Source organism: Elephas maximus, chromosome 3 (assembly GCF_024166365.1).
Source record: "Elephas maximus indicus isolate mEleMax1 chromosome 3, mEleMax1 primary haplotype, whole genome shotgun sequence".
Classification (NCBI taxonomy): Eukaryota; Metazoa; Chordata; class Mammalia; order Proboscidea; family Elephantidae; genus Elephas; species Elephas maximus.
In genome coordinates this window covers 52,046,454-52,062,453 of record NC_064821.1, presented here as the reverse complement: position 1 = coordinate 52,062,453, position 16,000 = coordinate 52,046,454, and the positions used below count along the sequence as shown (strand labels likewise).

The 16,000-nt window shown below is 52.6% G+C and overlaps 1 protein-coding gene across 1 annotated transcript in view; it reads right to left on the bottom strand.

Annotated features, from left to right (window-relative positions):
* TNFRSF1B (TNF receptor superfamily member 1B) overlaps nucleotides 1–16,000 on the bottom strand; it is a 42,309-nt gene that overhangs the window by 10,355 nt on the left and 15,954 nt on the right. Inside the window, exons 2-8 of the mRNA XM_049877953.1 lie at nucleotides 7,824–7,929; nucleotides 6,142–6,270; nucleotides 5,527–5,676; nucleotides 4,934–5,027; nucleotides 4,419–4,534; nucleotides 3,714–3,791; nucleotides 3,141–3,175 (exon numbers count right to left, since the gene is read on the bottom strand). Coding sequence (XP_049733910.1) covers nucleotides 3,141–3,175; nucleotides 3,714–3,791; nucleotides 4,419–4,534; nucleotides 4,934–5,027; nucleotides 5,527–5,676; nucleotides 6,142–6,270; nucleotides 7,824–7,929 — 708 coding nt within the window. The remainder of the gene's footprint in view (nucleotides 1–3,140; nucleotides 3,176–3,713; nucleotides 3,792–4,418; nucleotides 4,535–4,933; nucleotides 5,028–5,526; nucleotides 5,677–6,141; nucleotides 6,271–7,823; nucleotides 7,930–16,000) is intronic.

Here is a 16,000-nt window from a genome sequence, read left to right as displayed (position 1 = left end):
GCCTCTTAGCAGGGACCAACTGCCAGCCAGCTGAGCTATAAAAAAAAAAGTGGGGCAAATAACCCCTGTGAACAGCTTGGGACAGCTCTGAATGTCTCTCCTGGCAACAGGGCAGTGGGTGGGTGACGGCAAAGTCTGCAGATTCCAACTGGGTTTCAAACCCAGGCTATGCCACTTACCTAGTGGTCTAACCTTACACGAGTACCTGAAACTCCCAGAGTTTCAGTTTCCTCATCTGTAAAATGCGGGTGGCAATACCTCACAGAAGTGCATGAGGGTCCAGTGGTGGCACAGCCGCCTCCAGTGAGGTCTTGCTGGTAGCCTGAGCCTTGCCGTGGTGGGAGTCTTTACACAGTGGAAATTGGCAAACACCACCAATCAGGGTTTTTTTCCCTGGAGAGCTGGTTACCAGCACACCACTGGGCTCTGTACACAGCAAACAGAAGTTAAGCTGCTTACACTCGGTGAAGACAAAGCCCAAGGAAGGAAAAGAGGAAGCGGAGGCTCCTGGGCCACCCCCTGAGACATCTTCATGGCACTGACTATTGGGAAACGCTGAGAGGGGAAAGAGAATGTGGTGGCTGGGCTACCAGGGAAGAGCTTGAAGGCATAGCTGTTGGCATCACTGAACTAAGGCCAGGAAAGGGAGAAGTGAGATTTGCACCATGGAGGAGAAACTGTCTGATTTCCCAAACCAGAGTTTATATCCATGTGTCTAGTTTATATCTAGTGTCTAGTATCTGGGAGTCTAGAGACAACACTGTGACTAACTGCTCTGTGACCTTGGGCAAGTCACTCTGCCTGCCTCTCTGTATTTCTTTACTTGTCAACAAAAGCAGGAGATAAAATCAAAACATGGTCCTTACCAGATCTAACTCATGGCAACCCCTGTGTAAATCTCAGGCACTGGGCCACCCAGGGCTGAGCTTTTCCCTAGCCCAGAGGTTCTCAACCAGGAACAATTTTGCCCCCCCCCCAGGGGACGTTTGTCAATGTCTGGAGACATTTTTGGTTGTCACTGCAGACATCTAGTGGCTAGAGGCTAGGGATGCTGCTAAATGCCCTACAGTGCATAAGACAGCTGCCACCAACAAAGAATCATCTGGTCCAAAATATCAATAGTGCTGAGGTTGAAAAACCCTGCCCTAGCAGAACAAGAACATGGAGGAAGCTCCTCAGGCTTGGCTTCCTCATCTGTAAAACTGTGTAAAAAAAAAAAAAAAAATCTTCCCTGCCTACCAGGCATGGGGCTGCAGCAGGCACTATGTACTGGCTCCCCTCCACACCCATTCCCAGCCCTTATCCCTCGTCCTCCTCCATCATAAAACCAAACCAGCTGCCACTGAGTTGATTCTAATTCATGGTGACCCCATGTGTGTGAGAGGAGAACTGTGCTTCACAGTTTGCAATGGCTGATTTTTCAGAAGTAGATCACCAGGCCTTTCTTCTGAGGTGCCTCTGGGTGGACTCGAACCTCCAACCAAGCATATTAACCATTTGCACCTCCTATAGACTTCATCCTCCATCACAGAGGCTAGGAAAACAAATCACTGACTTTCCCAGACTCCCTTGCAGCTAGGGTGGTCATGTGTCACAGTTCTGGCCAATGAGGTGGAAGCAAAGGTCTGCCTAGGGCTTCTGGGAGAGTGTCTGATTTACTGATAAACGGCTGGCCTCACCATTTCCCCTTCCTCGTCCCACTTTGAATTTGGAGGTCACATATGAAGTGGTGGTCACCATCTTATGACATGAAGCCACAAGCAAGAGGACAAAAGCCAGTACACTGAGGGTGGCAGAATCTGAGGTACCTACTGGTATCATGAGAAGGTGCGGGTGAACCCATCCCAACAGCTGTCAGCACCTGAACTTTTTGGTATGAGAAAAATAAAGCCCTTCTGTTTTAAGTCACCCTTAGGTTTTATGTTACTTGCAGCCAAATGCCTTCCTGGTGAAGAATTCATGAAATACGATGTAAGCATCGATTCTAACAAAAATTCTTCACAGATGCTAATAAATAAAACAGATCAAAGGTGAGCTGCTTTGACCGAAGTTGGGGACGACTCAGGCATATCCACCTAACCTCCACCCCAACCCCCATAGATGACCCTCTAGGACTCTTCCATGGAACACCAGGTCACTCTGGAACTCAGTCTGAAAACCACTGCTGCATAAGAAAGTGCTTTGTAAACCCAATCAGGATGATCATTACTGTTGCCAGCTAAGTGGATGGCACAGTGGTGTAAGCTGGGCTGAGCAGACACTTGGCAACTGCCATCGAGTTGGCGCCCAACTCATGGTGACCCCATGTACAACAGAACAAGACACTACCTGGTCCTGTGTCATTCCATAATTGTTTATGGATTGGACCATTGTGATTAATGTAATTTTCACTTGCTGATTTTCAGAAGTAGATTGCCAGGCCTTTCTTCCTACTCTGTCTTAGTCTGGAAGCTCCACTGTTTGGCATCAAAGCAACACGCAAACCTCCACTGACAGACAGGTGGTTGCTGCACATGAGGTGTGTTGGCTAGGAATCAAATCCAGGTCTCTTTATGGGGGCAAGAATTCTATCACCGAATTGTCAATATCTGTGCAGACACTACACCAGTTGCTGTTGGCTCTGACTCATGGCAACCCCATGTGTGTCAGAGCAGAACTGTGCTCCATAGGGCTGTCAATGGTTGAGTTTTCAGAAGCAGATAACCAGGCCTTTCTTCTGAGGTACCTCTGGGTAGACTCGAACTTTCAGCCCTTCAGTTAGCAGCTGAGCATATTAACCACTTGTACCACCCAGGAACTCTGAGCAGACATAACCCCCATTTAATGGTGAGGAAACAGAGTCACCCAACAATTTCATGTCTGCCCAAGGTTACGCCACAAGTCTATGGCCACATGTTGACCACTGACACTACAACCTCCCCTGCTCCTTGACGTGGTATTTCATGCTCACAGTCTCTGTATCCCATAAAGGGCGGCCCCGACCCCCAAGGACAGACCCTAGCTGGTCTTTCCTCAGCTTCCCAGGGCTCTGCACACAGCACAGAGCCTGACACTGGCCAGACCAACCTACAGAATTCACCACTTCCCACCCTGGCCCGCCACAAAGGACGCTAGAGAGGGGAAGGCAGAGGGACACTCACCACTTTGGCTTCTCCGGGCAGGCAGGAGGGCTTCTCTGTAAAAAGACAGGGACAAGTCAGGGAGAGTGACCTCCCGGGGCACGTCTGTTCTAAGCAGGAGGGCCACGTCGGCACAAGCAGAACCAGGGGAGTGAGCCCAGCCCAGGGTCAGGGGGTACAATTTCCTACCAGACGATGTGAGCCGTGCTACCACTGTTCTACTCCCCTCCCCACCCCCCCCACCCCCACCATGTTCCCACCTCCCCATCTTTGCTCTTGCCATGCCCCCTGCTCAGGATGTCTGCCATGTCAGTCATACCCAGCCCTGTGATCCTGCCCCAGGAAGCCCCTGGACAATAATCCTGAACTCCCACCTCCTCTGACAGCCCTGATCCCGTCTTGCCTTTTAGCAAGAACTTTGTGGGAATGTCCCCAGCCCCAGGCTGTAAGCCTCTACGGAACAGGGACTACAGTGTCCAGCTTCTGTCTGACTCATGGGCAGCACCCAGTGCAGACTCACAGTTGGCACCCCGACACACATACTGAATAAAGGGGTGAGTAGGCACACACAGGAGGGCAGGAACGGCATCTTACTTTTCCTCTGGGTCACAATGATGCAGTTCACCAGCACTATTACGACCAGGCCCAAGGCTGCCACGCCCACAATCAGTCCTAGAAAGGAAAGAAAAGCTCAAAAGGGCTGCAGGGAACAAATGCATATGTCCCCAAGGGCCAGGCAGGTCACAGGTCAGGCAAGGAAGTCAATGAGCACAGATGGCCACAGTTGTCGTGGGGAGGGGCAAGTCCAATCTAGAGGCTCTCAAACTCAATTACAAAACAAACACATAAAAAACTGTGTCCCAAACAAAACACATCTGTGGGCCAAATCCTACATGAGAGCCACCAGTACGAGACCTCTGGCCTGATACTACCCTAATCGCAAAAAGAAGCCTGGAGGTGACCTAGCCCAGCCCTGTGTCATGACCCACAGGCAGGGTTCCATCTCCGCTGAAACTACACTAGTCGCTGTCGAATCTGCCTCGTGGCAACCCCACACACGTCAGAGTAGAACTCTGCTCCACAGGGTTGTCAATGGTTGAGTTTTCAGGAGTAGATCGCCAGGCCTTTTTTCTGAGGTACCTCTACCCACCCAGGGATTCTTGGTGACAGCACTGGGTCTGGGAAGGGGACCAGCCTTGCTGTCCCCTGTATCCCGGGACAGAGCACAGGGTCTGGCTGACAGCAGGTTCTCACTGAGACCATGTGAATGAATGAATGAATGGGTCCTCTGTGACTTACCGATTGGAAGAGCGATGTCTTGGGGGGCTGACCCCAAGGCCACTGTAAGGACAGGACCCACAGACATATTGACCGTGTTCATGCTTGTGTTGCCAGGGATGGTCACAGAGCTACAGCTGAGGACGGAGGAGGCTTAGTCAGGAGGCAACAGAAGACAGGGTGGCCAGGGTGGCTGGGCCATTCATGGGAGCCAGGCCAGCGGGCAAGTGTCCCAGTGGCCAGGATGGGAAATGAGAGTATGGGCCACACCCTCTTTCAGGACAGTCCTCCCCTGTCCCTCCTCTCACTTCTCCCCAGGCACTCCACCTGGTCTTGACTTCCCTATGCACCCTACCCTCAGACCCACCCAGACCAGGCATGGGTGGGTAGTAGACAGCTCAGTAATGCCTCAACTAGAGGAAGTGAATGGGGGGGATTTCAGGCACCATGGCATGGCTGCTCTGTGGCTGAGACCCCACAGTCCCACAGGGACACCCCTCCCCGCTCCTCCAGTAGCAAAGGATTCATCCACTCACTTCCGGTTACGCCTGCACGGGTCTGTGGATGAAGTCCTGTCAGAGAATGTCCCTGGGGCACAGGCAGTGCACGACACTTTCGGTGTTGCAGTTCCTTCAGGCAAAAAAGTATGATCTGTCACTAACTCAAACCTTCATGGGCGGATGGGCCTTGGCACTGGAGCCCTAGGGGAGGCCCAAGGTGCCCAGGACATCTGCCTGCACCTCCACCTCTCAACACATACACACACACACAAACCACACACACCCCCACTCACACACATGGCTGGGTGGAATTTGTCCTTTAGCCAATTCTGGTGACTTTCTGGACTTCTGAGTCACACGTGTCCACCTTCCTGTGGTATCCCCTGACTTTCTAGTAGCTTAGGGCTCAGTCTGATCCACCTCTGGATCCCCAGGGCCTAGCACACAGAGCAAGCCTAATCAGGAGTGCTGGGGGAAGAATGAATGATGGGCAGATGGACAGATGAATGGGTAGCAAGCACCGGGCCAATCCTGACCACGCTCCCAGGATGGGCTGATTGGTGGATGCCTGTGACTTCACAGGGGTGTCATGATGGGGGTCCCCAAGGATGGCCAGCCCTGGCCCATACCTGATTTGGCCGCTCCGGAGCCTGGTAGGTGCTTGGGTTGCGGCGCACATACCCGGCACCCCTCCGGCCTCCCCAGCACGCAGTACCAGCCTTGCTTGCAGGTACAGATGCGGTTCTGTTCTCGAGTGCAGGCTTGGACTTCCACCTGGTCTAAAGCAGCGGGAAGGCAGCCCAGGGTCACTTCTGCTGCTACCACCCTGCCCACTGCAACCCCCACTCTGCCCTCCCAGCCAGCCCAGCATTCCAGAAATCTCTGATCTCCAGGAGGCAAAAAGAACACTGGCCACAGAGTCCCAAGACCTACTGTCTTGTTCCAGCTCCACCACAGTATGAGCAAACCATGTCTGCTCTCCGAGACACCATGTCCCCAGCCCTAAAATGAATACAGTTCCTCTTCCCAACCCCGTCCTGCCTGCCCCATGGGGCTTTAAGAAGATTCAGTGAAACACAGGATGAAAATGCCATTTGTAAATGGTAAAGAGTTGTGCCCATGCACACAATCATGCCTGGGGCATGGTGACCACTGGCCTGGTGTAGCCCCAGACAGATCACTGATAAGGGGCTGGCATGCATGGCGGCCAGGGGTGGCCATCCCTCCCTCCGGGGCCTACTCACTGGAGCTGCAGCGGGAGTTACAGCTCAAGCATTCGGAGACCCGGTTGCAGAGCTGGGTGTATGTGTTGTCCTCGCAGGGGGCGCACACAGTGTCTGAGGTCTTGGTGCAGAAGTTTTGCACGAAGTGACCTGAGAAAACAAGGGCCAAAGTTCAGGGGCAGGGCTTCTGCCAGGTCCCTGGGTTCATCCACTGCTCCCTGAGTCCCAAAGTGCTGAGGGCTTACTGGGGAGCCTCTTGGATGGAGTTCCAATTCCTCCATCAACTCACTTTAAGCAAGTCCCCGAACCCTCTGGACTTAAGAGCCACACAAATCTGAGTTCTAATCTCACATCTGCCATGTGTCAGCTGTTACTCTACCTCTGAACCCCCACTACACAAAAAATATCTTCCCTTCTGCTCTTCCCAGATGCCTGAAATTCCACCACTGGAAGCCTATTATCAGTCAATCACACTTTAGTGAGAACTAGTTTGCCTTTTTACAGTTGGCTAAAATATTCTCCCTGTGGGTATGAACTATAGGGAAAGAAGGCAGTCAGGAATGTAGTCCCTGGGTTCCTGTCAAGGTTGAGATTATGGGGCTCCTGAAGGTATGGAGAGAAGGCAAGCCAGGGGATGGGAGAACACCAAGACAAACCCTTAAGGAGTTTATTCTTCTGAGTCCCATCCCCATTCCCATTCTGCTAAACTTATAACTTCCTTAACTAACAATAGAAAAAAGAAGAGTCACTTCCTCTGGGGTCTGCTAAAATGGCTGAGAGAAGTGATAGGTATACATGTGCCCACACACACCTCAGGCCAATGGCTCAAACCCTCTGTTGGCTTCCTGACTCCTGCAGAATAAAATCTAAACTCCTTGCCATGGGCCCCTACATACCTCTTCCTCCTCATCTCCTACCATACCCCTCTTCACTCACACTGGGCCACAGACTCTGGCCTTGCTATTCATTAAGCCCACCAAAGAGGCTCCCACCTCAGGGGCTTTGCACTTGCTTGCTGTTGCTTCTGCCTGGTCTGCCATTCTCCTGTATTTTTACATGACTCGCTCTATCACCTCCTTCAGGTCTCTGCACAAACTGTCCCCTCCCTGGCCACCCCATATAAAACAGCGTGCCCACTCCAACTGTCTCTATCTGCTTTACCCTGCCTTGTTTTCTTCACTGTACTTAGCACTCTCTGATATGACCACAATCTATTTCATCTATTGGTTTATTTGCTCTCCATTAGAATGCAAGCTCCATGAGGACTTTCCTGCTCTCTGTTATACTCCCAGCACTTAGAACAGTGCCTGACACACAGTAGGTGATTTCTAAATATATGAAAGAATGAATGGATGGATGGCACTGGGATAGGCCACCTGGCTCTTGCAAGTGAGGCTGCCTCAGGTCTGCCATCTGTGAAATGGGTACACATTCACTGATTCAGTCAAATATGTACTATGTGTCAGGCACCATGCCAGGTGCTGGGGATTCAGTGAAGGACAAGACACAGTCCCCATCTCGGAAGAGCTCACAATGGTGGTGATGGTGGGGGTGACAGGAAGTAACCAGGCCATTCTTACACAGTGTGAAAAGAGCTGTAATGGGGGATGTCAGGGGCCGGGGGGGAGGGGTTCAAAGGAGGCAGTGCGGAACAGGCTCCCCGCCTGGCCCAAGGGTTGGGGTCCCGGTGACTGGCTTCTTACCAGGTGGACACATGCTGCAGTACCTCTGGGCTCTGTTGTCATAGTACTGTTCTGGCTGGCACTTGGTCCCATTCCCAGGCTCTGAGGCATAGGTGGGAAGCATAGCCTGGAAGGGGGAGAGAAGGACAGCCATCAGCATCGTCACCCCTGGATTCCACCACTACCGAAGCCCAGATTCCTAGCCTATAAATGCCAAGACTCCACTGATGTGGGGATTTCTACCTTTTGTATGGAGGGAGTGAGAGAAGGAGCTCCTGCCTTCTGTTGCCTCCTCTTCCTCCCACTCAGTGTAGCCCGCTTATGTCTGCATACAGAGGCACTAAGCCAGCAAGGCCAGGGAGGAGTACAGATGGCTTTAAGTAGCCTTCTCCACTGCTGGGTAGCTTCCAACCCACAACAGGGCAGGTGTGGGGCCCTGAATCTGCCCAGCAGACAGAGTCTTTGTCCCAGAGAACCAAGGTGCTCAGCACAAAGTAGCCCTCTGCCTAGGATGTCTCCCCTTCCCTCCTGCACCCAGTAAACTCCCCTTCCTCCTTCAAGCTGAATGCCACCTCCTCTGGGAAGCTCTCCCTGACTCCTCCAGGCTGATGTAGGCTCCTCTTTCTCTGTGCTGTCTGTGAACGCTGGATATGCCCCCTTCTAATAATCATTTTGCAGTTCTGAGATGGCTTACATGCTTGTGTCCTGGCCTTGCGTGGGTGCATAGGCATACACACGTGGGCATGCATACACACAGGTCTGCGATGCTAAGAGGGCAGAGACGGTGGCCTCATCACCTTGGATCCTCAGCCTCTGACACAGGGCCCACCACAGAGTTGGTAAATGAGTGCTTGTTGAGAACTATGAACATTTACTGAGCAGTTACTAGGAGTCAGGCACTGCTGAGTGCTATAGATGCTCTCGGCAGTGGATGCTGTTGGAGCCCCACCCAGACCCCTTTACTGGCAGGTGCACCCACCCCCTAGTTGCTGTGGGTGTTGGCTAATAATCGTTCCCCCAGCCTCCAGGAGGGACCCATGCTGTGATACAGTTCACTCCTGGAGCCCTCACGGGATCAGGCTGAGGTTGTCGTCAGCGGAGGCCACACCCTTGCTTGGCTTTTCCACTGGTCTATCCGGTTGCTCTCACTCACCCCAAGAATCCCTGCCTCAGGCTCTGCTTCTAGAAGCCTCGACCTGATCTCAGCAAACCCTCCCAACAGCCTAATGAAGAAGGTCACTTTCTTATGGACAAACTTGCAGAGTCAGTAAGCGGCAGAGAAGAATTCCAACCCAAGTGTGTCTGACTCCATGGCTCATTATCTCAACCACTGTGTTCTATGCCTCCATGAATCAACAAACAGCAATGAATGAAAAGAAAGGAGGAGAGAGAAGAAAAGCAACACATAGAAGGAGCAGAACTGAACAGAACGACAAAGAGTTCTCCTCCCTCAGGTCTCGGTCGAACCCTCAGAGAGCACAGAGGGCAGCTGACAGTCACCACTGTGCCCGTCCCAGGACCCCTGGCCGCACACAGTTGAGAGCTGCCTTCCTCCTTAAAGATGTGGGCTGGAGGTCCAGGCCCTCTGGGATGAGCGTTAAGCCACCTATGTGTGTCTGTGAGGTCCCTGAGTGGCAGTTTGCGCTTGACTGCTAACCTAAAGGCCGGTGGTTAGAACTCACTCAGTAGCGCTAGAGGAGAAAGTCCTGGTAATCTGCTTCTATAAAGATCACAGGCAAGAAAGCCCTACGGAGCAATTCTACTCTGAACACGTGGGGTCGCCATGAGTCAGAATCAACTCCATGACAACAGGTTTGATTTCTTGGTTTTGCACTGCTGTGGGCATGCTCCAAGTAGGTATATTCATTTGTAGGCACACATGGGCTTACACACACACTCAAAGTCTCGCAGACACGTCCCCCCTCATAATGACCACAGAGGCAGTGCCAAGAGGCAAGAGTTGCAGGCTGGGTCTTGCCCCACTAAATCCCCAGCGGCAATCACTGTGCCAGGTCCACCGTCAGTGCAAGCTCAATAAACCTCTACTGAACAAGTGATGAGGACTCTCGCCAGACGAGGGAAAAGAGAGCACAGCCTCTGGAGTCAGAAACCTGGCCTCAGTTCCTCATTACACCACTTACCAGCTATGCGGCTTTGAGCAACTATCTTAACCTCTCTGAACTTTAATACCCAATACATAGGAGCAGCGGGGATTCTCAAAATATTTAACAACCAGCACAATATGAACTGAGCAGTCACCCTGAACAAACCAATCAGAACAGACATCACCACAACTCCAGGTACCACTGGGCCAGCACAGACCTGGCCAAATTTTGTCCCTGCAAAGGAAGCGATTATCCAATATCCGAGGTGAGTTCCCTTTGCCCCCTGCTTCTTCCCCCACAGCTCTGTCTGGGAGTCTGGGGCAGGCAGGCTGGGCTCCTGGCTGACTCCTGCAGGCAGTGACCAGTCAGCCTGGAAACCCAACCATCTGCCCTCCTTGGCTGCACACAACAGGGTGTCAACAGCAGGGACCCATCAGGGGAGACAACCCAGAGGGGCTAGGAGTTCTGCTGCCGGGCAACGTGTGCCTCTTAGAAGCCCCAGCCACTTCTAGCCCCACGTCTTTGCCCGAGCTGTCTCCTCCACCTAGTATGGCCTCCTGCTTCCTCTGACAAATTCCTTTTATCCTTTAAAAACCCTTCTCAGACAGTGCCACCTCTCTGAAGGCTTCCTTGCCCGCACCCCACCCTGAGTGAGTCCCTGGGACCGGCATCTCAGACATTCCTCTGGCGTGTCCAAGCGGACAGGCTGCCATCACTCTACTTGCTGTGGCTGCAGCCTGGGGTGCTCTGCTACTGCCCCAGGGCCTGCATGAAGCAGGTGACCAGGCTTTGCTGATCTAAGCATGGGCTCTTTTGCACTGTCACCTCCTACAGGGGTCTGACCCCAGGACCAGGCCATGAAGCCCAACATGGACACACCCCCCCCGGCCTGCCCCTGAGGCCCCATCGCCCACCCTCACCCCAGACCCAGGGCCAGAGCCAAACCCCAGGACAGTCACTCGGGTGAGGCTGGGAGAGACAAAGGTGGCTGGGAAAGGGAAGTGGAGATCATTTTGCATAGCAGAGTCCAAAAAAGTTAACTTCAACTTCCTTCCGGACTGTAAACTCACACTTACCTGTGTACACAGACACGTGCACACACACACGTACACACACACCTGTGTGCACACAAGCATGCACACATACACAGGCACACATGTGCCCACACCGACATGCACGTGTACACACATGCACATGTGCTCAGGCAAACACACACACATGCTCAATCCCAGTTCTTCTTCCCTCCCAGGCTGGTCCTGGAACAGGCTGCCAGGCACCCTTGGCAAAGGGCGAAGCAAGGGTTTAGGGCCCCTTATCTGGTCTTTCACAGTGTGTGGGAGGGGGCACTGCCTGTGTCTAAAGCACCTGGGGCGCCCATCCCTAATGCAGGCTCCTACCTACCGAAACAGAATCAGAGCCTCCAGGGGTAGGCCCAGGAACCTACGCTGTTAACTAATGAAACAAAAGCAGACAGACAAAAACCGCCCCCCGTGATTATGATGCTCCAAGGCTGGTATGCGTGGATAGAGCAAGATGATTAGGGGTGCACGGGGAGGAGACCAGGTGATGAAAAGGCCGGGGCTGCAGAAATGAAACCATTCCCGAAGCCCACTCTTCAGACAAAGATTAGACTGGACTATAAGACCTGAAACGATACTGGTCAAGAGCGCGCTTCTCAGCTCAAGTAGATATGCAAGACTAAATGGGCAGCTCCTGTCCGGAGGCGAGATGAGAAGGCAGAGGGGTACAGGAGCTGGTTGAATGGAAATGAGAAATCTGTGTGCATCCCATTATAGCAAGAGCAACTAGGGTCACATAACAATGTGTGTATAAATTTTTGTATGCGAAACTAACTTGAACTGTAAACTTTCACTTAAAGCACAATAAAAAAATTAATTAAAAAATAAATAACTTTTAAAAGCCTGGGGCTGATCTGAGCAGCCCTGTCAGCTACCAGCCACCACCTACGTAGAGGAACTATCCCTTTGGCAGCTTCCCCTGCACACACCATTCAACTGAATAGAAACTGAGGCTTGAGGGTCTGCCTGACCCCTAAGCCCCCGAAACAGGCCTTCCCTGGAGGCCTCTGAGGTATAGGTGCATGGGGCTGGGAGCTTCCGAAGGGAAGAGGCTGTGCCTCCCCGCTCTGACTGAGCACCCCACCCCCCCGGAGCTGCCTCCTGCCCCTCAGATAGCATCCCCAAGGGGCAGAGCGGGGCTTTGCCTTCTGCCCTTGCAGCTGCCTGCCGCACAGAGTGGTCACGAAAGTCTCATCTGAACCCTACACCCTGGGTGGGATGGGTGGGACGGTGGGCACTGCTTTGTCCCACGAGTACCTCCAGCAGTAGCTAAGGGAGCCCTCGCTCATAAGAACCATGAAAAACACAGGGCCAGAGCAGGCTCCAGGAGGGGAGAGAAGTCTGGCAGAGTAGAACTCCGGGGTGGCCTGGTTGGGGGCAGCATTTCCTGTCAGGGCTCCAAGCGCCTGATGGGAAAGGCCCTGCTGTGGCCAAGTTTGTGCTCTCACGCCACCCATGGGCCGAGGGGTCCTGGCCGCCAAAGGCAGGGAGCTGGACCACCAGGGCCCCCCACCCCCTATCTGCGGACCCTGGCGTCCCATCCCTCCTTCCAGCGGCTTTTCCATCTGCAGTTTCCATGAGCACAGCAGCCTTCCCTCCACTTCCTCCTGCTGCTCCAGCCCCAGCGGCAGGCTGAGGGGTCAGCCCTCCCTTGAGCAATCCTGAGGCCTGTTTATCTTCTTGGACAAGAAAAAAAAAAAAAAACACAGCCCTGTCATGGCTAAACAATGAGGAACAGAAAGCCCCTCATCAAGCAGGCAGGACAAAAGGTCACTCCCTACAGTTTGCAGGTCCCAAGATCAGGAGCTGGGCCAAACCACAGCCCTGGGAGCTGGGCCCAGGTCATCACAGGGGCCATGGCAGGCAAGCCGCCTCTGGGAAGCGCTGGGCCATGGAAGCCTCCAGAGACTTTGCGTTGAGTTGAGAAGGCTGAGACTTACTCCCCACCCCAAAGAGGATCTCTGATTAGCGGTTTAAAATGAGGAAATAAATTCAACAGCACTGGATTCACTCAGCATGTTTAGCAAACCCAATCTTTCAAAACGTGGGGTCCCCAGATGAATATGTGGTAATAGCTGATGGGAGTTAACGCCCATTTAACAGTTGGGGAAGCTGCAATCTGGTAGTGGGAGGCAGAACCAGGGAATGCATATGTAAAGAAAGAGAAAACTGCCCGTGGGTCTAATAACAAATCTGTGCGGCAGGTCAGACTATGCCTATTTCACAAAAAAGAAAATCAAGGTGGAAAGAGATGAAGCCACCACCCTGGGTCTCCCAGAGACTGTGGGGTATTCCAGAGCGTTGTTGGTGGCAGGCTGCAAGGGGATTGGGCACAGCAGACCCTCACCTGACCACAGGCCCTAGAGTGGCCTCAGACCAGTGTCCGTAGCCCCTATGTAGGCTCCTTAACGTTGGGCTCACTCACTCCTCTTCACAGAGGAGGCACCTGCAGCTAAGAATAGCTCATACATACTGGGGGGTTCCTGGGAAGTACAAATGGTTAACACACATGGCTGCTAACTGAAAGGCTGGAGGTTTAGTCCACCCAGAGGCACCTCCTAAGAAAGATCTGGGGATCTACTTCTGAAAACTCAGCCATTGAAAACCCTATAGAGCACGTTTCTACTGTGACACACATGGGATTGCCATGAGTCGGGGTCTACTGGATGGCAACTGGTTACTGGTTAACATGTGTTGAGTATCTACTATATCCCAGGAGACTCTACATGTTAGAGCCACTGTCTGATACAGTCTTCTCAACTGTCCTGGTAAGCCAGAGCTCCTACCATTTCCCAGATGCTCAAAGAGGTAAAACAACTTGCCAAAAGCCACACCTGGAGAGCTCCCACTTCTGACATCTCCTATTCTTTGTTTTGTTTTATTGTACTTTAGATGAAGGTTTACAGAACAAACTAGCTTCTCATTAAACCGTACACGTGTTGTTTTGCAGCACTGGTTACCAACCTCATGACACGTCAACACTCTTCTTTCTCGACCATGGGTTCCCCATAACCAGCTTTCCTGTTCCCTCCTGCCTTCTACTGCTTGCCCCTGGGCTGTTGTGCCCCTTTAGTCTTGTTTTGTCTCAAGGGCCAGCCTAATCTTTGGTTTAAGGGTAAACCTCAGGAGTGACTTCATTACTGAGCTAAAAGGGTGTCCGGGGTCCATACTCTCAGGGTTTCTCCAGTCTCTGTCAGGCCAGTAAGTCTGATCTCTTTTTTGTGAGTTAGAATTTTGTTCTATGTTTTTCTCCAGCTCTATCTGGGACCCTCTATTGTGCTGGTACCCCTATTCTGCCTCCCTCCTCTTGGGGACACAAGTTTCCCCTCCTCCTGGACACAGACCCCAGACCCAGGACTCCAAACCAAACAGCCTAGCTTCAGCACCCTTCCCCATCTCTCCCCCATGCCGTCTCTATCCCGGGGGGTGATATGTTTGCCACCCCCCACTTTGAGTCCCAGCCCATCACTGCTCCAGGTTCTCAGCTTCAGCCCTCTGGGGAGGAAGAAAAACAAGGGCGTTATTGTTATTCCTTAAGCACCTACTGTGTGCCAGGCTGAGCTGCAAGCACTTTATGGAATCCCACATCAACCCCAAAAAGCAGGCGTACACATGCCCACTTCAGGGCTCAGAGAGACCAAGTCACCTGTCTGAGGTCCTCCAGGATGAAGGGGTGAATTGGGGTGTAAGCCAGGCTGGCACTCTTTCCCTGGCGAAAGCTTGGTCTCCTATTCATGGTGGCTGAAGAAGCCGGCTCCTGGGCTCCGCCTGATCCTTGAGTCCCTGCTATGCCACCAGCCCCCAGTTATTCACCTCCAGTGCTGAGCTGGGGCCCAAGCTCTTGTTCTCTCTCTTTGTCTCTCTGTGTCTCTCTCATGACCCATCCTCCCCACCCCCCCAATGCAGGGGACCCCTCTCGGTCTTAGGCCAACATCCTCTGACCTCAGCTCTGACCTGTTTTCCTCGGTGACTACACAGGAACCTCAGAATAAGCCATACAGCAGGCAGGGCCATTCAGCACCGGAGACCCAGCTCTACCCAGAACTGCCGTCTGGACACTGGGCTCTAAGAGAGCCCATCCTCAGCCAGGCAGCTCCTCAGCGGTAGGACTGGGGCAGCCAAGGCTCAAAGGTAGGAATATGTGAGCCAGGAGGGTCAGATCAGAAGGCCGTGGTGAAAAGGAGGAAGGGGCACAGATGCAGGGACAGGACAGACGCATAGATCTTGGAACTGACAGAAGCCAGTTTTAACGGTGGAGGAAGTCAGAGGCAAAGGTGAACAAATTCATTCATTCATTCACTCTGCAAACATGTACTGCTCCCCTAAAATGTGCCAGATGCTGTTCTATGGGTTGAGGCTACGGCATTGAATAAGCAGACTCCCTGCTCTCAGGAAGCTGATACCCAGGTGGGGAAGACGTATACATAGATAGGATCAAATGGGAGGTGGTAATGAGAGCTAATAAGGAAAAAGCTATAGCAAATTGTGGGACCAGGAGCAACAAGGCAGAACACACTTGGAGTGTTCAATGCACAGCCAGGAGGCCAGTGTCACTGGACCAGAGTAGGGAAGGTGAGGGAGGTAGGAGACCAAAATAGCAGCAGCAGCCGTGGCAGCAGGGGTGGCTCCTTGTAAAAGCTTGAAGTCGGTACTATTATTATTCCCAAGTTACAGATGAGAAAAGTGAGGCTCAAAAAAGGTTTCCTCGCCTCCAGTGCTGTGTTTCTTCTCTGACATCGAGCTGGTATATACGTGTCTCCCACACCCCAGGAAGACTGTCATTCGACTCCCAGGTCTACCCCAGAAAGGTCCTTCCTTCTCACATTCAGTGCCCCTCTGCTCTGGATAGTAACCTGGCTTCTCTGTGCCTCAGTTTCCTCGCCTGTAAAATGACACATGATACCTCAGGCCCTTCCCTGATCTGGGTACTATAAAAAGATGGTGTCAAAAGCTTGGCCCCCTCCTGAGGCCTCAGAAATACTGAGTGGGTGAGGTGGGGTGAGTGAAGGCAGCC